General features: G+C 33.8%; 1 protein-coding gene across 6 annotated transcripts in view; it reads left to right on the forward strand.

The window, feature by feature from the left end:
- Nucleotides 1-27,745, forward strand: part of LOC118195605 (protein c-ets-1-A-like) — a 406,827-nt gene that overhangs the window by 267,552 nt on the left and 111,530 nt on the right. Inside the window, exon 1 of one of the 6 annotated variants that reach the window (XM_085813548.1) lies at nt 12,761-13,010. The exons of the other annotated variants lie outside the window; for them this stretch is intronic. Coding sequence (XP_085669674.1) covers nt 12,971-13,010 — 40 coding nt within the window. The 5' untranslated portion in view covers nt 12,761-12,970. Of the gene's footprint in view, nt 1-12,760; nt 13,011-27,745 lie in introns of those variants that run through there. 6 annotated transcript variants of the gene reach the window in all.

The following is a 27,745-nucleotide window of genomic DNA, read 5'->3' on the forward strand; positions in this document are numbered from 1 at the left end:
ATTCTTGGTTTGTGTTTCTCCACGAGAATGAACCGATGATCGCTGTGGCACTTCCATTCATAAACTGCTGCGCAAACAGAAGCGATTTTGACGTGTGATGCAAGCAGCTGTTCTGAAACGTCATATTGCACTCCATGTTTGAGAAACGCCTTTGGTCTCTGAATCGAGTATTAGAAACGTGATTATTTCCGTACAAGAATATTATTGATAAATACAGGGCCTTTCAAAGGAGGGATGTATACAGCTTTTCAAGGCAACACAAGAAACCACTCAAAAGCGTACAAAACGTATGCCGCCCAGACGGTATAGTGGTTAGGGAAGCCTGCTGCGGTACCGAAGGGCCTACGTTTGAATGCCGTAGAAGGCATGAATGCTTGTAAATGTATAGTGTCCGTGTGGCATGGGGGCACTCTAAATATTTAGCGAGGCGAAAGTCCTTTCGAGAGATTGGTGGTAGGGGAAGAGCGATGGGATAGCTCCGGACCCGACCCTTCGGGGCTCTCTCCATCCAAATTTGAGGCGGAACTGAGCGTAGTAGTGTCACATGCACGGTGCTCAAGGCTCTTGTCAACGACAGGCGCAATCTTGCTCTCCTTGCCACGATGAATTTCATGGGCTTGTTCTGATGCTACTGTCAAGCAAATGTGATAAGTCACAGCAACTACACGACAATGAAACGTAAGCACAGAATAACCGGGGAACTACTCTTATGTACGCCCTCGCTTGGCAACAAATTTCTCGCCAAATACTTTTGGCGAGGAACTCCCCGGTGCCATATTACTACCTAAATTTTTGTCTACATTTCGAACTTTAAGCCTAAAATATCTCCAAAACGCACAATTTAAGCTAAAAATCCGAAACAAAATATTTAGATAGCAAAAACGTAAAGTTTATAACCAAAAATATTTGACGAGAATCCATGTACACAGCGATATGTTTTAACTTAAAAAAACATCTACGAATTGCACAATCTAGGCGACGAACGAATCTACGAAATAAGCACAACTCGCTTTAATAAATAAACATAACAACAATAAATTTCAAAGAATACCATGTACACAGCATCCTGTTTAAACAACTTTAAAAAAAATCTACGAATTGCACAATCTAGGCATTGCGCACAAATCAACAAAATAAACCAAAATAACTAAAATTACAAACAATGCAAAAAAAAAAAAAAAAAAATAACAACAGAAATTCATAGTAAAAAAACAATGAACATAACATTCTACAAAATAAAATGCACTTACATTCGTTAATAAAATACATTCGTTGTGAACAAAAGTGCTACGATTATGCTATATCACATGTCTTTCTGCGATTCAAAATTTCGAAAGTAACGATAAAAACTTCCTCCAAAGTTAACTTACTACACGAAAACCACAATCCAAATCTTAAACTCCGCTGACAGCCACTTACTTTACCAGCAAGCATTTAACTGCAAATCCACACAAGAACTATCAGAAACGTCCGAGTTCTCATAGCAGCTCCGCATTTCGAACTCCGTTTTAAAAGTCCCACAGAAATTCCAAAAATACACTTCCATCCTCATAAGCACACCCGTGAACATAAGACTCGTTAACAACTCCAACATCGTACCTTTTAATACTAAATTTACTTTCCACACAATATAAATACGCGACTGAAATATACCCACGTCTGTCATTGCAACATAGGTCATTTCAAAACACGCACGACAAGAACCAATGAGCAATTAAACCACTGCAGCAAAAGAGTTAAGTTTCAACGTCAAAAGGGTTGCTATAAAAACAACATCGTACCCAAAACCACCGCGCAGCACCACAATCGCGCCAGAAACCAGCGCAGAATATATATCGCCACATTTGGTGATCTTAGGGCGAATATAAGAGTAGAGCCTAACCGGGAAAACTTGCAAAAGTCACAATATAATATTTCACGATAAAAACAAAAAGTGTTCTTTTTTAAATTATTATTACTATTTTTTAATGTTTTTACCTTCCGCTAACTCGTATATAGTTAAAGGAGGCAATGTTTTCGGTCCAAAACTCAATTCTGAGTTTTCGGTGAATAAGCAGGAATCCCCACAACTCGTTTTTATTACCTTTACTATGCCCGCGGTAACTCTTAAATAAAAGTCCCCCCCCCCCAAAAAAAAAAGAAATTTTTTTTCTACATTGATTTAAAGAATTATATTGGTTAGATTTTGGGCAAAACTGTACAACCGGAAGTGGTATTTTACAGGAATCATAACAGTCTTTAATGTTCAATCGGAAATTATATACGTTACTTGAAGCTGGTAACACTTTTTAGTCAAAACTGATATTGAAATATAATCCAAAACTTTTCAATATTACTATTTAAGATTTTTATATTTTTGGGAACAACATGTTAGATTGACAAACTAAATAACATGTTAGAACACAAAAAAAGCATGGGGTCACCCATGACAAATTAAAAAAGATTATGGCTTAATACATTTGACAATGCAATGAAATTAATTGATAGAAAATTTTAAAAGGCAATAACTTACACATTTCACAATGTAATTGAATTAATCGATTTCGTTATTTAAGCGCCATTTGCTTTTATTATTCGCGATATGAAACTGTAGATAAATTCTTTAAGTATAAATATTTTTAATATCTTTTCCATTAAACTATGAGAAAAATAAAATTAAATTTTCCTCTTTTTGTCGCATTAATCATCGTATCTATTTTAAATAAAATTTTACTGTATGAAAATCATTTTTCAATTGTATTTTATTTCCTGTTTCTTGGGCCCACCAGCGACCGAGCTTTAAAGACGCTGAACACTGGTAGTTTTTATCTGAGGTTCAAATCCCGCTAACGGGCTGGCATGGGCGTTTTCGTGGTTTTCCCCATGTGTAACGTATATACGAGCCAATTTCCCTTAGAAAGTCCTCCACGAAAGCATCCCTCCCTCCAGGCAGATAGCCCTCGTGTGCTTTGCTATAATTGAATAATCTAATCCAATCCCTTAGAAAGTCTTCCAGGAAGGCATCCCTCCCTTTAGGCAGATAGCCCTCGTGTGCTTTGCCGTAACTGAATAATCCTAATCCTTCCTTTTTCTTATTTTCAATTACATGTTATCAATTGCATGATGAAATTTTTAATTATTATTAAAACACACGGAATAAGTTATAAGAAAATTACGAAATAAAGAAAATAACTAAATCTCATTCAGATTCTGAAGAAACTGCTTTGAATACTGCGTTTCGGAAATTAGATGTAATAGCAATGACACAACCAGTATTTTATTTGAAGCTAAAATAAAATAATAAGACGAAGATATACCAAATATGTCTAATTCGCAGCTGAGTGCGCCAAGATGGCAAACTCAAAAACAGTTTTTCCGGGAGAAACATGTTTTTCTCCAGTCTGCGTCAGACTGCAACACATTTTCTTTAAATATAGAAAATCGCTCAAATACTTTTTTTAATCAACCTTCTTTTAAAAGAAGGCGAAATGTTTATTATATAATAATAATAATATCTAATAATATTATAAGTTTTGAAAATTTCAAAACTCAGCATCCGATACAAGTAGTCCAAAAAATCAAGCGGTTTTCAAAATTTCGCCCAAAATTCAGAAATTAAGTTACGGTTTTCATGCAAAATTCATTGAAAAATTTTTTTATGCAGATTCGATGGAGCTTAGTTGATTCTGATGTGCTTAGTTAGTTTACTGTGTGTGTACAAAATTTGAACTCTTTAGTTTTCCATAAAGAATTAAAGAAATTTAAAACTGAAAATTTGAACAAGATATAGAGAATGTGAGCTAATGGTAGGAATTTAAAAAATAGTTTACTTTTGAAAGCTTTCGGGACGCATCTTCCATTTTGTATTGTTATTAGTCTCCTATACCACGGTTTCACACAATACGGTATTTTCTAGGAACCTATTTAGAAAGGATACCTCAAGTTTCTTGTTTTTCACAAGCAATATCAGTAGGGAATTTTGCAAGAAGTTTGATTCGTTATTCCCACAGATCTAAGTCGCCTTCTTTTATAACTTTATGATTCAGAGTGGTTTACCGCTCATTCAGTTGTTGTTGAAAAGGGGTGTGATAACTCAAGTATTGTTAGGAATGAAATGAAGGGAAATTTTTCTGATCGACCTAAACTGAGAATAAACTGAATGAATCATTTCGTTTAACACTAAAAGGAGAATAAAAATGTCAAGGTTGATTCGGCACTAAACAGAACCTATTGGGTGGTCTGTTAAGGTTTAATGAAAATATAATTTGAGAAATGTTTCTCGCATGTTGTTGATCGAAGTTTTCCTCTGAAATAGCCGCATAGGGCAAGTGCCGCTTTTACAGCTTTCTGGACCTCTGGGAAAACTAGTGTACTGGGCCCTCCTGACAAGCACTTCCAGAAATGAAACATAATTAGCATGGAGCCATCATGGTCGACTGGACCCATGCTTTAAGACGGTCTTGCGTAGGTTGTCTGTGACCAACGACAGGTATGACTCATCATGGGATTCCCTATGAACATAGCCATCAGTCAAATTTTTAGTATCATTTTTAAGAAAAATATATTAGAAGCCTGCTAAGAGAATCTTGGCTCCGAGGAGTAGGAAAGTGTAAATTCAGAGTCTTGCCGGAGCGCATTTTTTTTTTTTTTTTTTTTTTTTTTTTTTTTTTTTTTGTCCAAAGGGGCTTTGTTTCTGAAGGACTATTGCTTTCGTTTTGCGATTTTGCGTTGAATCACTATAAATGTCCGTTTCACTTTTCAAACTGTAGCCACCAAATGTTAGAGCCTTGCATTATATTTGAAGAAATTAAATAATGAAAAATCTGCATAAATGTACGTCTATTTCTCGCATTGTGATAAAACAACGGTACATAGAGCCATCGAATTTTGAATGACGTAATCCTACTGCGAATAACGAATTTTTGATTAACAAACTCAAGGATTTCAAAGCGAGTAATGGCAACACTCTACGGGGGTGGGGAAACCTTTTTATCTCCAGCGAACGGAACTGTGTATCGGATTTAAAGATATGCTCATTATAAAATTATTTTGCGGCATTGCTATTGAACTGAATTTTATGGTTTAAGTGCAAAGAACATGATATTTAAAAAATAAAGGTAACACAAAAAACGTTAAAAAATATGCCCCTTTGGACGTAATTTAAAATCTGAAACCTTTCAGATTTTATTTATTTATTTTTAATAAATAATCTTTTCAGGTACAGAACAATGCATGCCAAACAATTTTCGAAAGAAAGATCCACGCGGCCATTTGTTTTTTCTAGTAAGAAAAACGTTCTTCATCAGCTCGTTTTGACTCTGGTAAAGCTGGTGGTTAACACCGTTGAATTACTGGCAGTTCGATCTGGCTTGGGTTGAAACCCAGGCGAACGGTTTGGCTGCATGTTCGGGACTGCGTATCCAAATTTGTGTGACTTCAGTGGGTCAACGTTGACACAAGAAACTTATTTCCTTTATGCATGCAAAAGATTTCAGGCTTAATTTTGTAGTTAATTCTATTCCGTAATTCCGAAAAATTTCGGGCATGAATATGCGCCAGTTTCCTCAGAAAGGTCTCTACGGAGGTATTCACTCTCTTAGGCAGATAGCCTTAGCCAAATTCAAGTAATCTAACACGCTGACTGTGGTAAACATTTTTTAAACATAAGGAAATATATCTTCTAGACTGGTTATCTCAATGAACAAAGGGTAAAATAAAATTGCATCGTTTATATATTATTTATTTTTCTTTATTAGCCAAAAAGGGGTTATTGAAAAGTCTCGAAATGGTATTTCACTATAAACGGCGAATCACTTTTTAAATTGTTGCCACCAAATATTATCGCCTTGTAGTATTTTTAAAGAAATTAAGTAATAAAGAATCGGCATGTATGTATATATGTTTTTTGCATTGTGTAAATGTGTAAGGTTAAGAAAAACTTCCAAATCTGGCTATTTTCTCCACAGAACAGAGGTTCTAAACCTTTTTTTTTTGGCCACAAGCACCCTTTTCACCATTGCTAGACGATCATCCTCCTTTCCAAACTCAAAATATTTGATGTGGACACCACGACTTCCTCATACGGCCTATTAAATTATACACATTGTTTGCTGCACTTCATTTAAACTTATTTCCTCGAATTTCATTAGAAGTATACTATTTCTCAGGCAATCAGTTCAGTTCTTATTTCGCGGCAAAGAAAAAATACATAAAATCTCAAAACATCTTCATTAAAAAATGAAAAATACGGAATAGAATTAACTACAAAATTAAGCCTGATAAATCATTTGCATGCATAAAGAGAATAAGTGTCTTCTGTCAATGTTGACGCATTGAAGTCACACAAATTTGGATACGCAGTCCCAGCCTCTCCTTCATTTTAAAACGTGATTTTCGTCGTGTGTGGCGGTAAACATCAAACAGTGTTTTTCCTGTCCACGCCTTTTTCTCGGAAACTACAAACAGTACGTCGACCGTTTCATTCCTTAAGAAGCGGCGAAAAGCAAGGGTGTCCCAAAGGGGTTGTAACACCATTTCCCCTCCCCCTTTCTAAATGACCTGATGTTTTAAAAGCTACTTTAGAAGAGAAAGACAACTGGTGCCAACGTCCTGGGCTGCAGACAAGATCTGACACATTTATGGCAAGAACTTCTGGAGATTGCCAATGACGTAGCTTGAATTTTTGTCGAGCGGGACGGCTCCACTTAAATTCCCACATTTAAGTTCTTTTATTATTTTAATTGCTTTTTTTGTTCACAAAAACACCCATGACATAGTACAGGTGTACTGCTCCAGTTGCTGTCGTATAGACAGTATAAAAAGATTTCTTAAATGCAAAATATACATTTAGTTTTTAAATATTAAAAATTTTTTTTTTATTTAGAAAACTGATACTTTTTCGTTTAGCCGGCGCAAATCTCGTCAAGCAGATTTTATTGGCGAAAACACATAAAAAATATTGACAAATGTTAGTTCTAAGAATTTTTTATTTTAAAGGTATAAACATTTTAATGTTGTTTAAAATTTTATAAAAAAGCCAATAAATAAAGACAATAAATTTGTAAAAAGACATTAATTTAAGAACTTACTATACTTTCATCGTACAACACCCTGATTCGCCGGTTTATATCACGTGAGCCAAAGTGATCTCATCTCACGTAAACTACGCTACAAAAATCTAATTCCCTCGGTAATTATCTACATTAATTTCAAGTTAAATCTTAATTTGGAATACAAGTTTAATTGCCAGAATTATTTCAATTCGTACGAATAGCTTACTCAGAAATTTTGTAAAATCGCAGTACTTTACTTCGCTAGTGCATTCTAATTAGAACTGATGAATTTAACTCTTGACTTTGCCTTTTCTATATTTTCGCCATCGGATAAAAGGTGTGATTGCATCCTAATTGACTTAATTACCGTCCGCGAATGGCCTTATGGCATAAAATTTAACTTTTTGATAAAAATTCTATGTAATTGTATGCCAGTATCGAAAGAAACAATCAATCTGATAAGAAATGGCTGCGACTTGTTTTGAAAATGAAAAAGTTAAAGTAAAAGGTTACCAACGAGGATATTTCGTTTGGCATCGGTTGTACCATTACTGGCGACTTTAGCGCTTGCGCCGACAAAACGGAAAAATACAAAAAACTCTTCTCATAATTAGGAACAAGTGCTGCAGTTGGGAGGCAAAGTTCGCAACAACATTACAGTATTTGAAAATTTATTCAAAATGGATTTTATTTTAGTACAAACTGCAAGAATTCAAAAGGACCGACTTTCCATGTTCCTGTTTCTTTTTCCACAGCAATAACGGAAATAAACTTCAGAAATATTTCTCTTTTAATCGGGAATTCTTCCTTGTTAATGCCACCGCGATCATAATTTGCTTGATATTCCTTATTTTTGTTCAAAAATTTCGACGGAATGAAAAAGGTATAACAAGGATATCCAGGTGTTGAAATCTCGAGATGGTTTCTTTCACTACTTTGTCTGTAGCAAAACCTTTTTCTCCCCTGAAATTTAATTCCGTATTGCAATTAAAAACATCAATTATTTTTTTATCTGTCTTTGCTGTCCACATAACTAAACTCTATGAAATAATGTTTCATGCTAAAAATGCCACTTCGGACATTCCGAACTGGAGGACCTTCCTAGGGTAAAATGGTTCGTATACATGTTATACATGGAGAAAACCATGCAGTTAGCCCATTCGCCTGGAATTGAATCCAGGTGAAAAATACCAGCGCTCAGCGAATTTACCGATCGGCTGCTGGTTGGGTCCCATTAGCCAAGTGATTCTGCAATAAGGACTACGGAAAGAAAGGTCCTTAAGTGAAACGTATAGGAGGGCCTTCGCTGATCATCAACCATATAAGGATATATAACGAACACAAAAACAACAATTCCCTCACCTCGCCATCTAGACCTAAACAAAAATCAACGAAATCACTAGTGTTTGTTGTCTACCGATATGGCATTTCCAGAAGGTACTGTCCAGTGAGAAGCAGCATTCATCAAAATACGTGTCTATATCTATGTGGGTCTTTTTTCTGGCGTTAAAAAAGGAAAAAAAGTATATTTCTTGTTGAATGCTGCAGTCTTCAGTTAATAGAGTCTTTAACTAGGGACCACAATTGAAAATATTTTATTCTACACTGTGGGTATTTTATTGTCATCTTAAAAAGACTGTAAGAATCTGTCGTGAATCTGAAAAAATGCGTAAGCTTTCCTCGTCTTCTTTCAATTGCTAAACGGAAAATATATTGTAAATACGTTATACTACTGCTGATCAAAAATTATGCAGTAGACGCCGATTATTAGGATCGCGGTTAATGTTATCCTTCGGATATTGTTAACGAATTCCGGAAATTCCGGCCATTTGTATATGAAAACATGGAAAATACGTCGCTTATTGTGATCAACAGTTCAGTTGGTGTTATCAAAATATTATTCAATGAATATTTCAAACCAAAATAAATTCTCCTACGTATAATATAGGAAATAAATTCCTACGTATGATATCAATAGAGGCTGAAATGGCACGATTTTCTATAAAAGCCCCAATTGGGAAAGCCTGAAACGGAACACATCACCAAGCTGCAGGTAGCCTGTCTACCATCTACAGTATTTATTTCGCTTTGGCCGTGTGAAAGGAGACAAAATATTAATAGTACTTATAACGCACTGAGAAAACATTTTCATTATCGCTTAAAGAAACATAATTGTGTTTCATACCTGTTATTCCCTGTTACTATCGGTACCACTAAAGTAATCACCTGCACCATTTGTATACGTATCGGTGGTACCTGTATACCACAGCATGCTATCCTCATAGCCGTCTGAAGCATTCACCAACATCTTACGTTCTTACCTTATAGATCGACAATTTATTGTTCGTGTTAACAACACAATATCCACCCCAGACCTACCCAGGCTGGGGTTCCCCAGGGATCCCTTCTCGGGCCTCTTTTATTCAATCTTCACACGAACGACATCCCACAGACACCATACACACTCGCACTCTGTGCAGATGACACTGCGATTCTTTCACAAAGTGCATCTTTTAACTCAGTCATCATTACAACACTACAAAACCATATTCATGCACTGGAATCCTGGCTAATGGCCTGGAACATACAAATTAATGTACAAAAATCGGATGTCATACTGTTCACCTTTCCTTTGAAACAAAATCTGAAACCTTTCCTTTTTTTTTTTAAATTTATTTATTTATTTATTTATTTATTTTATTTTTTTATTTTTATTTATTTATTTATTTATTTTTTTAAATTTTTTATTTAGGGTGAAACGGCCAGCCAAATATCAGGAAAGCTATCCGGCATTGTATGAGTTTCGCAAGGGTAGTATCGCAACAGTTGCAACGAAAAACGTTTGCGATGTTTACCTACATACGTGCATTAGACGTTCGTAAATGCCAAAAGATGGTTTTTCTAAGTTCAGATCCGGTAATTTTGATCGATCAAGAAGACCAACAACATTAGACAAATCCATTTCAAACAATCGAGTAACTGTCAAACATCCTTAAACAACCTTTGTCGACCATCCAAAAACATTTAAAGCAGATTAGAAAAATAAGCAGAGCAGGTGTTTTGGTCCCTCATAATATGTCGTATTGCATAATAGACACATTGCTTCAACGGCACCATACAGAACCATTTTTTTTTTTTTTTTGATCGTTTGATTACTGGAGACCAAAAATGGGTCCTATACGATAATCGAAAAGTCAAAAGGCAGTTTTAATAGGGGTTACAAACGGTTTACATCCCAAAAAGGCGCTCCTCTGTGTTTGGTGGAGTATTCGCGGAATTGTTCATTTTGAATTGCTGTAACCTAGACAAACTGTTAATGCAGACCTTTATTGTGAACAATTGAGCCAATCTCTAATTGGCGATTTAATCTTTTTATTCGGCGAATGTCAACAGAAAAGGCGTCATTCTGCAACACGACAATGCGAGACTAACACTGGAAAAAAATAATGAATTGGGGTGGAAGGTACTGCCTCACCCACCATACTCGACTGATATCGCACCTTCGGATTTCCATTTATTCCGATCCCTACAACATTTTCTTAGTGGCAAAAAAATTTGAAAAGTTGGATGATGTCCAAAATGCCATCTCGAGATATTTTACTCAAAAACTAATTGATGGCAAGAGGTTGTTGATAACGAGGGTGATTATGTTATTGATTAAAAATAAAAACTTGTTAAAATTTTATTCGTTTGAATTTAATGTAAGAAAGCGACATTACTTTCCGATCCCCCTATTATCTTTAAAACTAACATCAAAACAGTTCGCAGAATGCGAATCATAAATTTAGATCGTAATAATAAGGCTTATAACATCTTATCGATTATATTATTGGAATCTTAAAATTTACAGTTTTAAGCAGATCAGAATAACATCCTACTTGTTTTACAATATAAATTTTAAAACTTAGGATTCCATTTTAAATGGCTTCACAAATCGTTGCCATTTGCAGCTTCAAAACAAAGAATAATTAAAAGAAATATATTAATACATTTCAGAGTTTTCAAATAGAATTAAAATTTTTTTATGTTAGCAGTTCAAATAAACTTTGTAAAAAAAACATGCAAGAGCCAAAAGTCTGGAACCATTTTTTACAGCTCCAGTAACAATTTTTACAAGTGAAGATATCCGAAGCAAATCCAGATACTACATTCATCAATTTATACCCCAAATTATCAATACAAGAATAGCGTAGAATAGCGAATGTAAAAGAAAGTATGGCAACACTCTGTCAAAGTGAACTATGATCAGCTGACTGCGTCACGGTACACACAGTTTGTTCTCTTCGTCTTTGCTAATATAAGATATTTCAGTTTTTTAAATACGCAGAAATGGATCTAGGATCTAGAATCGTATCTTTTCTTCTGGCATCAACTTCTAGGAGTTCTAACCAGTAGTTAAACATTTTACCAAATGCCCTTAGTAATCATAATAAAATAAGAGGTGTATTGAAAAATACACCATACCCGAAGGCGAGGTCGAAGTCATGAGATAAACTCAGAAAATAGTAATTTTTAAATGCAATTAAATGGCATGTCATTAGCAGTGGTCAGTGCAAAATAAGTCCTAAGTTTCATAAAATTGCTGAATAAAACGTAAAATAAGACTGCAGAAGTTCAAAAAGGCGAATTTTGAAGAGATAATAATGTCCTTATTCTTCAGAAACACAATTCGGGTACAGTACAATTAATTAATCATGCAAGAAAATTTATTTCTTTAAAGTTGCAGAGTAAACACCACGTGATGCGAGATGGCCAGTAGCGAGTGAAGGAGTCATAAGACCGCGAAGTTAAATTTTTCACTGTAAGCAAAGTCTTTGCTATAAAACACTACACAGTACTAAATAAATTCTTGGTTAAATAGAAATAATTAGTAAAATAAGTAAGTAATATAAGTTGCAATCAAAGTCCATAAGCTTTGTCAGAGCATAGTCCAAAACATAAGCAAAACTTGATTAAGTGAAGAGTATTAAAATACGTGAAATAAGTAGAATATAATATATATGCTGTACACTACCACCATAATGCATTATGATGGATAGTTCGCGGTCTTTTTACTACATGTTCCTCTGTGGGATCATAGTTTGTGAGTTCTTTAATAGCCGGGTATTGCGAGTTTTTCATTTTTTCAAAGAAGTTGTGTGCAGTAGTTAGTATCTGATCGTAAATCGGCAGAATCTTTAAATCCTTATGAATTTGCGCGTTACGCACAAACCAAGGTGCTTTGGTAATGCTCCAGAAATGGAGAAACTGATATATATATGTTTCTCATCGCTACTTTCCCCTTTTTTTTTTTTTTTTTTTTTTTTAAAGCGCAAAGGACATGAAACTCCTTAACAGTTATTACAATTGATTTAATATAATAACTTAATATAGTAGCAAAATATTCTACAGGAAAAATTTTAAAAAAAACAGCCGAAAAGAAAAGAACATCCTTCCCCCCCCCCCCGAAATAATGTCTAAACGTCGACATTAGTCCATCTCCTCGGAATAAACTCCGAACAGGTGCGTTGGAGGAATCTACGCTTCGACAATTTTCCACCGACCAGGTGTCACGCCACCCGGGTCACCCCCAAGACGGGGGGGAGGAAAAGCGAATTTTTTTCTCTTTGTTTACTTATTTACAGCGACAGGAACGAGCGGTTCGGTCGCCGACGAGAAGGAACTCGCTAATTAAGTCTGCGGGGGGACGGGTGCAGCAGCAAGGGAAGAGAGTCGAAAAAGTCAAAGCTCACCACTAGTGGAGTGGCCATCGGATGTGAGTCTTCCTTCATTCGCTGTTTCTGTCTGTCGCTGCTGTCGTTGGCTAGGATTCGCGCGGCACGTGTGGGGTTCTTTGGCGGCGTGTTCTTTTCTTTTCTTCGGATAATCGAAAGGATTTGTGATTCTACATATTTGATTCTTTTCACCCCTCTCCGGAATCGTCGGGTTCGCCGACGAATATGGGATTGTTGACGGGCGTGAGATTTTATCCTGGCAGAGGTGAGAGTTGTTTTTTTTTAACATTTTTTTTTTTTTAAACTTGTTGCTGTTCCTTTAGTTTCGGTTTTAAATAAATCGCTGAAGACAATCTTGACTCGTTGTATGCTTTCACTAAAAAGAATTAATGCAAGTCCCCGAAATTTGTTATAACATCAACCTAGGAGTAAAAATGTATGATGTTGCCACGAGCAGTTGGAACTTTGGTTTCTCATTAGTTCAGGGTAACCAATCATCTGAATTATCCCGCTAAGTCAAAGAAACGCAAAGTGGGAAGAAAAAAATATAATCTTTAATACAGGAAATAAAAACTTTCTTCCAGTGAGTAAGAGAAATAAAGCTCATTTCGCTCAATTAAAAGTTCAGATTTAAAGTAGCACCGATAAGCAAAAATTTCTCCTCTTAATTAAAAAAAGTAAAAAAAGAGTTATTGTACTCGCGTTGTTTTACTTTCGGTAAAACTCATCCACTCATGTTGGATGTAATTTTATCAATCCAAATATCGCTTGTCCGATTGGTTTTTGAATAGAACAATCAGCTTCCGGTTAGAAATATGTCTTGTCTCTTTGGAGCATGACTTTTCCTTAAAAATAAATAATGTAATTTAGAAATCGCTATATTGTATGGTTGTTTGTTGTAATATGTAACTATAGTAATCAAACACTTTTCTTTATCCAATGTAATTCTTCAAAGTTTTATTCTTAAACACAGCAGAAGTAATCTTTTATGAATGACATGCAGTTAGGCATACACAAATAGTTTTTTTTCTGTATTGGATGTTTATTATTATTATTATTATTTAAATTCTGCCTGTTTTCGCTTCCTTGAACGAAGTACTGAAATCGTGAAAAACTTGGGGTATCATATTTCAATAGAAATATCCAATTGACCTTTCCTGAATACATTTGCACGATTTTTTGTGTGACAGTGTACGGACATAATAAAGGACTTTTTCCTAAACTGATTGTAAAATGGCTTCAAAAGGGATTTTTTTCGTGACGTCTGCACGTACCTACGTATGTATGTATGTGTCTCGAATACTCAGAAACGATTAGCCGTAGAACGTTGAAATTTTGTATATGGAAATGCTATAACATCTAGTTGTGCATCTCCCTTTGTTATTGCAATCGGCAAAACCAAACATGTGTGTGTATGTACCTACCCTCTTACCCGGCTTAAAAGTTCTTATTCGGCATTTATTTTCGCAATCATTGGTCGTAGTCATGTAATTTCAGTTACAGAAATGTTTTAAGTGACGAAAATATTTATTTTTTGGCAATGCCAATTTTAAAATATATATATATATTTATTTTGGACAAATAACGAAATCTAGCTTTTAATGCTTTCTCCCGGTTCCTGACATGTTTATACTCGTTATATTTAAAAAAAGAAAAAAAAAAAAAAAAAGAAAGAAAAGAAAGAACAAAATTATAAGAAATTTGACCCCATACCACAAAAGTTGACCGGAGATTTTTACTTTCAAAATTCAAAATTTTTAAAGTCATTATCAACTTACCTCGAGGAGTCGGCTAATTAAGTTAGAATAATTCGAAGAAATAAGTTTAAATGAAATGCAGCAAAAAATGCGTATAATTCAATAAATAGATCGTATAAGGAAGTCGTGGTGCCTAGATGAGATTTTTTTTAATGGTTATAGTTGCATATTTCCTACATTTTAACTTTTCATTTGCTTAACAATAATCAGTACTGTAAATTAGATTTTTTTTGTAATGTTTTTAATTATGTTAAACGCACAAACCACTAGAACCAACTACGTAGCCAGCCTATTCTACTGGGGTCGAGCTCCAGTATTCAGAGGTCTTAACCACTTGGCTGCTACACTAATAGGGCCAACCTTCTAGGGAAACAAAAACCGTTCCTTTTAGCGTGCTCGTTTGAGAATTCTCGAAATAGTCCTCTTCACTGTCTACTTGCTTTGATTTAAAAGGATTATTTAAAAAATATAAAACATTTCAACTGTTGCCATGTATTAAAGATGTCTGAATTAAAAACCAGCTGAAAAAATTTTCAATAAAATGAAGAAATATTAATGTCAAAGTGAACATGATTGATTATTTTTGCATACGAATTTCCATATAAATGAAATATTAATATGTGAAAAATAATTTTTGATATAATCTCGTTTTTATTTCATTTCAAAATATCTCTTATTTGCCATCCATATGTTGCCCATTTATACTTTTCTTTGAGGCAGGTTCTAGACATTTAGTATTTTCCTCCATTCTAATTGCTTCATTCAAAATTTAATAAACCAGCCGCCTAAAATAGTAATTATGGGGGGGAGGAAAGAAAAAGAAGAAAAATATAATGATTTTAATGAGTCCAGCTAGTATCATTTCATAAAAACATTTAATATTTCTAAACAGACATGTCATAGTTTAAATGCATTTTTCATTTAAATTAATCAGATTAAAAGGAAGAATAAATATTCTTAACAGTTCCGTTTATTTCTTAAAATCTGTTAAAAATTTTTACTCAGTAATAGACAAACTAATGAAAGTTAAATTATCTTTCGCTTAAACTGTATGCCAACATGTTGGCGCCATTCTTAAAGATTTTGTTTCCATCTAGCAGTTAAAAGTATTTTATTTCGTGCAGTATATAACAAGCAACAACTTGCTTTTAAATAGCCGAGTTTGTTGATTAAAATTGAAAGATTACATTACCTTATATTTTGCCGAATGGCAACAGTCTGGCGCGCTGGAGATAACATTGTTTTATTTCGAACAGTTTTGCCATTACTCGCTTCCAAATTGCTGCATTTATGAATCAAAAATTCATTCAATTCGCACAAAGAATCAAAAAGAGATTCCAAATTCCGACTTCGAGGTGACCATGTTCAGGAGGAGAACTACATGTGTTCAAAATTTGGTAGCTCTAGGTGTCGCTATTTTTCTGTAATCAAAATCTGCATTGCGAGGACCATGCAAACAAATTCTTCATTTTCTTTAATAGTAATAGGTTTAGTAGAAATAATGAAAGCTAATAAATGCCTATTTTCAAAGTCCATTGTTTTTTTTAATAGAAATAGCGTTTTATGCGTAAATGACGATATTCAGCATCTATTTACGAATTCTGATGGCTCAAATATAAATCTTGCTTACTCTCTAAATCATTAGTTTAGAATGTGAAATGTAACTTAATTCTTAAATTCGTTAACTTTTAAGTATCTTGTTTTACTTAATTTTTTTTTTAATCTTCAATCCAGTTTTCCTTTTATCTTCTTTTTCTTACTATTATTAACTTGCTTTATCTACTTTTCCTTGAGGATATACTGAAAACTCATTTTGTAAAGATAACAGCTCAGTTTTGTATTATAATCTATACTGTTAACATAAATGGTATCTTTTGTTTTAATGCCATATTACTGAGAAACTTTTCGTCGAGAATTGTCTGAATATATTCCTTAATAATGAGAAAAATGTAATTTTTCTTTAACAACGAAAAATAATTAATTCCCATGCACTGAGAGATAATTAATTCAATGATGAGGCATACTTAATTCTTCGATAATGAGAAATAATTAATTCTTCCCTAATGAGGTGGAAAAAAAATGGCTTCCGTCGGTGAATTAACAGAGCAGTCGTCTGCATGCAAATCGAGATACAATAAGTTCTCGAGTGTGACTGTGTTTTGAAACTTTATTCTTTAAGATTTAAGTTTTTAAATCTAAGAACGATTAATATATTTAAGAGAAGTTTCATGTTTAAGATATGGAACATTTCCAAATAAAAGATGTTTCCATTTCGTTTTATAACTGGTATCTTGTAGAAAACAAGTCACTAATGACTCTTGTAGAAAACAAGTCACTTGAATTATTAATACAAAATTGCATTCACATTTGATTCATAATTCGTACATTTTTCTTCTTGAGAAAACGAATTGATATACTTGTAGGCACAGGCCACAAATACTCAAAAATAATTATGGACATCTTTCATAATAATACAAATTTTAACATGAAAGCAGTGACGACTAGCTTCCTACCACGTAAGTATAAAATAAGTAACGCAGCAGTGACAAGAGTAAAATCATAATAATAGTAATAACATACCACTACTTAAAATAAATTATTCCAAGCCTAAGATTAAAGTATAATCATCTTGGTATTGGTCTATTCAGGCTCATATCTCGTCGAGCGGGCTGGTTGTATAACGAAAATATGAGCAGTTTCTTGAAAGTTTAATTTTACATTTTTTTATTGCTTGAAACTTTTATGATGTTTCGATTTTGAAAGATTTATCTTTTATTTATTTAATTCAACTATTTTTTGTTTGTTTAACTGACATAAAACTGAATTTGCCATCTAAAATGTCCTATAATTAAAAATCTTCTAATTTTGGTTGGCGTGTGGCATCGGTGGGTCTGTGTAACTAATTCTTTGCTAACTAAACTAACTAAGCCTGCTCAGAGTGACATCAAATATTCAACAAAACTTTATTTGTTCACTATTGGTGAGTTATAGCTAAAGTTAAAATGTACAACTCAGAAAAGTCGAGTAACTTTTCGATAGTAACATTAATACATTTGGCAGACTATCTCGTATTATTGGAACTAGCAAGAATAACTAATGATTTAAAGTCATTTACCAACGTGAATGGGAAATACTGAGGGTCTCCTGCAATTTTAGATTAGTGCTAAGTTTTTTAAACGTTAAGTTTTTGACTAGGCGGATATTCATTCCATTAAAGCAGGAGTTGCAGTTAAAACATCTAACTTTTAAATTATCCTTTTAGTGCTCTTCATTTGCTGTATTTTCCAAAATGAATTGTAAAATGGATACAGAGGAGAGTTTTTCGTGACGTCTGTACGTACATACCTATGTATGTATCTCACCTAACTCAAAAATAACCGTAGAACGTTATAATATTGTATATGGGACTGCTATAACGTGTAGTTGTGCAACTCCCTTTTTCCTTATATAGATACCCATTCTCCTACCTGATTCCGTGAGCTCAAATTTTTTTATTCTTGTATGTTGGAAAATTGTGCTTTTTTTCCGTTAAAAGTGATTTGATTGTGTTGTTCTTATGTTCCGGTTAAAGTTTTATGCCTTTGAGTTAATCTGCATGCAATAGTTCTAGAATTATCGACAAATTAACAGTTTAAATGGCGTAAGGCCTAAGTTGCCATTTGTTTACATTTGAAACTCTTAGCAGATCAGTGAATTAGGTCAGTTGGTACACCAACTTCGGTGTCTTTTAGACCAGTGGAACGAAATGTTAACGTTGTGTCAATTTTATGCACCGAAAATTTTGTCTTCATGTCCACTGGCCGAATTGCTTGTTTTTGCGTATAAATTGTAATTTTATCTGTACAAAAATTTTTATTTTAACTGTTTTTAACTGTGTATGGTGTTTTAGGTTTTTCTGTATTTTACAATTTTTAATGAAGATATTTTAAGCTTTTTATGTAACTCTTTGGTATTAAAAGTCGACAGTAACAAGAAAAAAAGGCTTAACTAGTATTAATCGACGTAAGGCTATCGAAGCGTTAAATACAATTTGTGAAATTTACAGCATAGTATCCTCAAAATAATTGCAAAATCATGAATCATCGTACTCTTCTCCATAATTTTTGACGAGAAAGTGGACATGTTCATGCAATAGAAATGCAATGGATTCTAAAACATGAGATGGTTAAAAGTAACGAATTGTGTAATTTATCTTCTAGCATGTTTTGAACCATTAAATCTTAGTATAAAGTTTTACTTTCTTGCAAAATGTTAAATTACGTTTGCAATTTTTTTTTCCGGCTTTACTTTGTATTATTCGGCATTACTTGCCAAGTAGTGGGAATTCTACTCTACATTATGCCCAGTCTGAAACAGTTATCACCAAAATATAAAATATATAATAATTTGAATGAGTCCAGCTAATAATTAGTAACAATATATAAATAACTGCTTTTATTGCTTTAAATATCTTAGTTTGCTAATAAATAACAAACAGATTAAATTTGAAAGAAAATTTAAATGTCTCAGGATTTGCCGAATAGCCTGTGGAAGGTTAAAAGATTTTATTTCGGTCAGTGACAACACATTTCTTTTAACTAATTGAGTTTGTTGATTAAATTTGCTGTTCGGAATTTAGGAGCTGCCGAGTCCGAAGACATGGCACCAGGCGGCGAAAATGTTTAGCGCCGACCCTGTTTTAAAGACAAATATGTCACACTTTGCGAAGTCGCAACACGTTTCTTTTAAATCGTCGAGTTTTCTGAATTAAATTTAAATTTATAAATACTACCGCATGGTTTCCCCTTGGGCGACGCGAATACGAGGCAGTTGCCTTTAGAAAGTCCTCCTCGAAGGCATCCCTAATCTTATCCAAACGACCGTTGTGTGCTTTGGCGTCTCCAGTAACGTAACAATAAATACCGTACGCTTTTTCAAGTGACAACACATTTTTTTTTTTAAATCGTTTAATTTGCTAATCAGATTAGGTTAAATTCGTTCAAAACATCAAAGAAAATTTCAAAAATCGGTTTCGAAGTGCACGTTTTCGGCGGAGGACTTAAAGCGTGTTCAAAATCTGGGTGTTTCGGGCGCCATATTGTTTTTTTTTTTTTTTTTTTTTTTTTCCCTGAACGCGAGGAACAGACATACAGATTCTTCAGTAATAAATAATATAAATGTATTGAGAATGACATCTGTTATATTGACAATGAGCTAATTTCAAAGGGGAGGAGATAACGAATATTTTAATTATTGTTTTATAATTCATCTGGCATTTGAACCTCACTGCGCATTACTAGTCTATTCTAAATGCAACGGCTTAAATGTTAAAAAGTAAGTTTGGAAATTTTAACCATAATTTATTTTTACATAACCGGAAAAGTGAAGTTTCGAATATTTATGTCTTCGTTATGGTGTCCCTTGAAGGTAAGGAGAGAGGGAGAGTCTATGTGTGCAGTATCTTTATGGGGTATCCATCGCCTTGGTCGGCGTAGCGTGCTTCCGTCATATTTCGGCTGCCACCTGATTGGTTCATTTCACTGACCGTGATTCAGATCGCGTTTGTGTATCCAAGGGCTGTGCCAGATCGGATATGACATAAGAAGTTTCGCATAGACATCCGACTTTTGTTTTTTGTGGTGGCAATCAAAATATACACTCATTCGGGGCCATACACGCGGGCGGAGTGTAAGGATAAAATGATCACCCTTTTTTTTTCTGTTTGTTTTCCTTGACATAAAATTAAATACAGGATGTAAAAATAAATTACATTAAAAAGAAATGACTTTTTGGACAAACCGTTCCCATTCGAATGTTATTTGTCAATCGATTTCATACAGTTAATACTATAACATATAGTTAGCCGAGGATCGAATCTATCTTTTGCAATTTTTACTGAAATTATGGAAGGTGTACCATATTCTGCACAAATGATTTCGAAGAACAACACTTCTTTGGCAGTGAAGAAATTAGGGGAGATTCTCCTGATGTTAGATTTCAGTTATTTTGATACTGATAACCCATCTGTTCAATCTCTCTCATTTCAAATATTTCAAACGGTAAACCCGCTGAACACTGCTAATTCCACCCGGATTCAAACATCGGCGTACAGACCGGCTGTAGGTGAGATTTCGTGGTTTTTCGTATATGTAACTCCATTATGTGTCAATTTTCCTTAAAAATTCTCCACGGAGCGTCCCTCCCCGTAAGCAAATAGCTACCATTTGCTTTACCGTAACCTAAATCAGCGGCTGTCAACTTTTTTTCTTTCGCGTACCTCTTTATGAGACAAAATGTAATTATAGAACACCCTTAACATTCCGCTTAAAAAACCTATGCCCCCTCCCGTCAGTATTCTCTCAATACATCTTGCAATGCTTTTATTTTGATACCATAAAATAAATAAACTGTGATAAGTAAAATCGGAAAAGTATAAGTTGTTCCTTTTCAGAGAAAGTTAATTTTGAAGCTGCTCTAAAAGAATTTTCACTGATAATGTCTGAAACTGAATTGTCCTTCTCATTTTGTTTCGGTAAGTAATGTTCGAACGACCCTTGAAGGCCTTGTAAGTGCGTTATTGTGCTCTCTTTGACCTCATTTGTAAATTACAGCTAATTTTTCTGACAAGAATTTCTAAAGTGTCTCGAAAATTTCGGTCTAATTTATTTCCAGAAATCTAATTTTTGCAGCATATTGAACATAGAATCAGTTTTGTAAGACGCTTATGAATACCAGTTATGGAACTAGTCGGTAATTCTTAGCTTAATTTATTTACTTTTGAAAAAGTATAGGATAGTTATGCAAACCCTTGATCATCACTGCGAAATTTCAAGCTCATTTGAAATGGGTGGTCTCCCAAAACGTGCTTGGCGTAGACCCCAAACCAGAACTGTTTGCCACCAGTACTTTCTGTTCTGTTCAAAGATCTACTCCTTAATAATTTATCAATTTTATATAAAAAACACTTTATAATTTTTAGCTTTAAAAGAAACACATATCTAAAACAAAGCTCCACACTCAAACTGATTTGCAAATCACTATTTAAAGAAAGAGAGCTACATAACTCACTCGATTATTCGCTAAATGCTGAAAATACAGTCGCCGTAGACGATACCCTGGAATAGAACAAGAAAAGGAACGGCTAGATACCATGCATACGGAATCGAGTAATATAACAATTGTCTGCGGACTTTACAACTTATTACATTTCTTTGAACACATTTCGGAAAGTAGCATTTACATCGGAAGCGGTCAAATAGACTTTCTTTTCGATTAATGTCGAATTTAAATTTTCCGAATATTTTGACGTATCCCCAGACTACATGTACCACATGTAGAGAATTAGCTGATTTAAATAATCAGATCCGTTATTTTTGTTTTTTGCAATCATGATATAATTTTCTTTTTTTATTTCCTTTTTAAACAAATGTGTCCATTTGCCTTTGTATTTTCCGTCATTCTATGTTAAGTAAGGTTACAGTTTATCTCTAAAACTATGTCAGTATAAAAGCCATTTGATGCAAAATAATAATAATAATAATAATAATAATAATAATAACTGAAGCTCCAGAAATTTAAAGATTACATTAAAATTTGTTCTGGAATTATATTACTAGAATTTGCTCTTTTTCCACGTGTTAAGAACTCAGAATCAGTACTCCTGCTAATCCTTCTTGCTTTAACATGAGTGTTTTATATATGTTAAACAGTCAATACAGTCAATTAATTGTCAATTAATTATATAACCTAGAAGTAAAAATGCTCGTGTTGTCCCAGTTCAGGCTTTCAGAAGATGGCAACAAAAGTCATGCCATTTCAGGCTTTGTTTTTCCCCTGTTGCATCTGTTCTCAATGAGAATATCAAAAATAATACCATTTTAGCCTCTATATTTTTAACTTTTCATCATAGTTGGAGAAAAGACATTGGAGGAGGGGGACACTGTAAGATAAAATTCGTGTATTTTAAGTTATACTCCGGAATAAATTGCTAGAAAAACAAAATTGGGGGGGGGGGAGATTCTTCTTAGGGCGCATAAATAGAAGAATTTTTTCAGCCCAAAAAGAAGACAGGTCTTTTAATACCGTGTAGTTATTCCGTTCGGCAGATGATTGTAAAAATGTGTTTTCCCGTATTATGCCTTAATATCTCTTCTAAGATAAAAGTCACATTTAAAAAAATTTATAGTAATTAATCTATTTATTAAAAACTGTGATAGCAGTATTACTGACGATTTTCACAATTTTTTGGAACATTGTATTTTTTATAGATTTAATGGTAGCCAAATCTTCGGAAGTTCTCCCTTATCGTTTTCAATGTTTCAGCTTCCAAGATGTAGAATTCTCAGAATATTTAACTGCGATTATTCTTTAGAAATCGATAAGATCGTGTTTCGAAATGATAATAATGGCACTGAATTGTAATCAAATGTTAAAAACAAACATCTTGTTTTCTGTAGTAGGGGTAATCAGCCATGTCATTAATGGTTTATCTAAGCAGTACCTGAAGTAAATTTAAAAGCTGAGGCGTCAGTGTGACATTACCTTTTAGATATTTCATTCACAGTCATGTGAACTTCAATTTTATTTATTTATTTATTTATTTATTTTTCAATTTTTCTTACCCTCTATCAAGGAAGGCTGAAATGGCTCAATTGGAAAAAAAAAAAAAAAAAAAAAAAGAAAAAAAAAAAAAAAAAAAAAGCATCAATGATAAAGTCGGAAATGGGAACATAACCAAAAATGCCTGTACAGCTTCGCAAGAAATGAGAGTGCGGAGTATGTGAGGGTATTTTGTACGAAATTAACCCATATCCTCCCGTAAGTGGTTTTTTAACACATCAAGCTAGTATTTTCTTCATTCCTGAGTCCGTAAGCACTTTTTTGTGGCATTCACTTCTTTCTTTTTGTTGTACTCACTTAACAGTTAATCCAACCTTGCACGTGCCGCTGCAGAACTTCCGCAAATTTTGTCTGACACATTAGACTACAAATAATTTGAAAAATTTTTAATCATAATCATTTTGTTTCCGTATTACGTGCAAGGCTTAATTTCTAAAATTAGAAGTGCTAGAGCCTTTTGGAAGGCCGTCAGCAAAGAGGCACAGAAATAAATAAAATGACTATTAAAATCATTAACAATTTTAAAATTAAATAGTTAATTATTATCAAATTAATCAATAATTATCTAATGAACATTAATAATAAATATTTTATGAATTATTATTTAATTAAATAAAAAGTAATTAATATTTATTTAAATGATTAAATAATTAAAATTAAATAAAATGTAAAGAGATTAACTGAAATTTAATAAGCGATTTTTAATACAATTTTATTGCAAAAAGTAAAATTTTCGAGATAAAATTTCTACTGAAATTGTTGTCACTTATATAAAATGAGTGCTGCAACCTTCTTATTTACGACTCCGGTGCTTTAATCCAAGAATTATTATTTATACCAAAAACTAAGAAGTGCCGGAGCCGAGCTCTTAGCTTTTGGTATAAATTGAATTTGTGCAATTTAAGCTCTGATTACGTGATGAATAGTTACTAGTCATTCGATGCTGTGCAACTGCAGTAAAGACCTACGAATTTTTAATGCTTATTCGAGTAGTATTTATAACATTCATAGGAATTGTTGTAAATTTAGCGGGCGCCCACCGAACTCACAGAGAGTTCTGAGCAAAGGGGGTAAAAAGGTTGGGAAAACTACGTTATAAATCAATGTTTTCACATGACACCCGAAGAAATCCGATGCTCTCAAGTCTGGCCTCCGTGAAAAACCGTCATTTCTTCAATCCTGTGAAACGTTCACAAAGCATCCTACATAATCATTGTAAAGTTTTTTTATTCTGGTAAGGTTAACGAGCTTCGCTTTTGGGGAATTAGAAAGTCTCTAGCCATATCTAAGTAAGAATTGCTTTAACCCTTCATTTTATTTCGAACAGTGTGTAAACCAATGATCAGGAGTAGCATATAATGTTCCTGGCATTCATATTGTGTTCTTGAAACTTCCAGTAGTTTTATTTGTAACCAGGCTTCTAACCGGAAGACGCCTTTAGCTTTTATTAAAAATGCAGTTTTTGATGTAATAATATAGGAGCCGCAATAATAGGCAAAGAACCGCTGCGGGACGAGGTCAGTCAAACTAATTCAGTACTTAACTTCATATAAAATTTTATACTCATCCATCATTTGTGGGTAATAGTTGCAGCCATTCTTAATCTGTTTTGAATAGGTTAGGTTAATTGGTTAAGGCAAAGCAACTCGAGGGCTATCTCCTTTATGGGGAAAGAACGCCTTCATGGAGGACTTTTTAACCCTTTCCGGCACGCTACCTTTTAAAGTTGGAGTTTTGATAAAAAAAAATAAATAAATAAAATAAAATAAAGTAGGCAGTCTAATTAGGCCTAGAGGAGTACACAAGTAAAATTTTGTGAAGATAGCATTTGTCGTTTAATTCTGTGGGTTGAATAGAGCTTCGAAAAGAGTGCTGAAAGGAGCATTGTTGTCAATGAACTGACCGATGAGATGCGGAGAAACAAAGAATACAGACTCAGTTGTCCTAGATGATCGGTGAGCCCGGTCTGGGCACACCTAGGGTTCGCCGTTTGATTTTAGGCAAGATTTCGAGGTACAAATTTAAAACTAATATAGAATAAGGAGATTAGCATACAGCCAAAAAAAAAATAACATAGAAATTTCTTTTCAAACAATTCCTTTTATACCCTAAAAAAAAATTTGGAAGATTTCTTTGAAAAATGAGGGTCTTAAAAAACTAAACATGGCTAAAACATATGGACTGGTTCGTGTTGAGCTGCCATCTACTATAAATAGAGAAGGTTCAGAGTAACCTATAAATCCTTTTTCATTCAATTTTTCTGTGCGTACAGAAGGAAATTTTTAGGTGTGTCCAGACCGGACACACTATGCCGCAAAGGGTTAAGAAAATTGTCTCGTATCTGCGTTACACATGGGGTAAACCACGAAAACCAACCTTGCAGCCAGCCCGTTCACCGGGATTCGATCCCAAGTCGAACTACTAGTGTTCAGCGACGTAACCGCTCGGCCGCTGGTGAGCTTATGATTGGAATAACATTCCAAATTAGTGAAATTTGTAAATGATTGCTGTCATTAAGCTAGTGCAATAAATGTTTTGAGTCCTTTTAAATTTGAAGTAAAAGGGAAAAAACAAAGTCAAGAAAGCACATGAAATGAAGCTTCTGTACATGCATATATAGTTGTTTAGCCAGGTATGTAAACATGCGTTCCTAGTTACTGTTTTAATTATAAATTCTTACTTGATTTATTTTGTTCCGATGATAATATGCATGTTACCGGCAAGTCGAATGCTTGGCGTTTTTAGGCAAAGCATGAAATACGAGAACAATTATATACTTTACCTAAGCGTTGTATATAATACTTAGGCATTCTAGAGAATGACCAGATCCTCATTAGGCAAAGTATGAAAAAAATTCATTATAAAACTATGATTTAAAGCACGTCCTTCCCTCAATCCAAATGTTATTTTTAAAAAATAATGAAAGTGCCATTACAAAATTTGTATTCAAAATACAGTTAGTCAATAAAGTCTGCGTACGTCAAGAAAAGTAATATCAAATCCAAATTTTAAGGTGCGAAAAGGGTAGTTTCTTAAAGTTTTATTTTTTAAATATTTAGTTTCAATAAGGGACTTTGAAATTATTTAACTGTAATATTTTCATATGTAATAATTTATGCGCACGCACTAATTTTTAAAAGATAAGTGGCCAGAAATCAAAGCCAATAAAGTTTGCGTACAACGCGAAGGAGGCGGGGGATTTCTTATCTAACTTTTGAACTCCAAATTTGAGAATGCAAAGAAGGTTACACTTTCAAGGTCATTGACCTCCGAAGCAAATTTCACGTTGATTGGAAGTTGCTATTTCTATTTTCTTTGACGAAAATGACAACCAATAAAGAAATTCCTTTAGTTACGAGACAACTAATTATCAAATTGAGAGACGAAGGTAAAACTCTTCGTTATATTGGTAAAATCATTGGAAAACCATTTTCTAGTGTGCAAAGAGATATTCAAAACTATCTTGACACTGGTAGTCTTGCTGTAAAACCAAGATGTGGGAGACCGAAGAAGCTAACGCAGAGAGAAGAAAGAAAAATTCTTTTACGAATTAAACAAAATCCTAAACTTTCTGCTGCAAGCATTGCAAAAGACATTTTTTTAACTAGCAACAAGGAAATTTCTCCTGAAACTGTACGAAAAGTGCTGCGAAAGTCCGATTATCATGGACGCAAACCTAGGTCTATGCCATACATTTCCGAGACAAATAGAAAGAAAAGAATTGGTTTAGTCAAAACATATTAAAACTCTTCGCAGGACGTCTGGAACAATGTAATTTGTTCAGATGAAAGTAAATTTACAATATTTAAAGTTAATGGCCACCCTATTGTATGGAGAAAACCAGGAACAGAACTGAATCTGAGAAATTTAAATCCAACTGTCAAACATGGAGTTGGTGGTGTGATGGTATGGGGGTGTATGTCGTCGAAAGGAGTTGGAAATTTTCACATTATTGATAAAGTCATGGATAAGAATTTTTGTATCTGGATATTCTGAAGAAAAATCTACGAGACAGTGCTCGAAATTTAAACCTTTCTAATACCTTTATTTTCCAACAAGACAACGACCCGAAACATACAGCTAAAATTGTGAAGGAATATCTCCTCTATCACACTCCAAGACAGTTGCGTACTCCTCCACAGTCACCAGACCTCCATCCAATCGAACATTTATGGGCAAAATTGGAGAAACGAATTCGAAAACACAATATTACGTCGCGAAATAAGCTAATTAGTAAATTGCAGAAGAATGGGTGAAATTTACGTCGGATGACACTGAAAATCTAGTTTAGTCAATGCCCAGACGTCTGCAAGCTGTTTTGAAGAATAAAGGATATCCTACAAAGTATTGAAGTAATGTAAAAAACTTTTTTTTTTTTTTTTTGAAAGTGTACGCAGATTTATTGGAGGGAATTTCTGAGTTTTTTTGACAAAATATATTTTTGAAGAAATGTAGAAAGTATTACACTGATTTACTTTTTATTTAAGCTTACAATTTTAGCTAATAGAAGAAAAAAAATTCAATGATTAAAATACATTTTTCTATGCTTTAAGTGTTTTTTTAATTTAAAATTTAGTCTGTACGCAGACTTTTGTGACTAACTGTAAATGAAGAAAAATGAAAGTTTTACGAAATAAAATTTATG

This window comes from Stegodyphus dumicola, chromosome 3 (genome assembly GCF_044657685.1).
Source record: "Stegodyphus dumicola isolate Sdum_Otavi_A_Nest chromosome 3, ASM4465768v1".
In the NCBI taxonomy this organism is placed as follows: Eukaryota; Metazoa; Arthropoda; class Arachnida; order Araneae; family Eresidae; genus Stegodyphus; species Stegodyphus dumicola.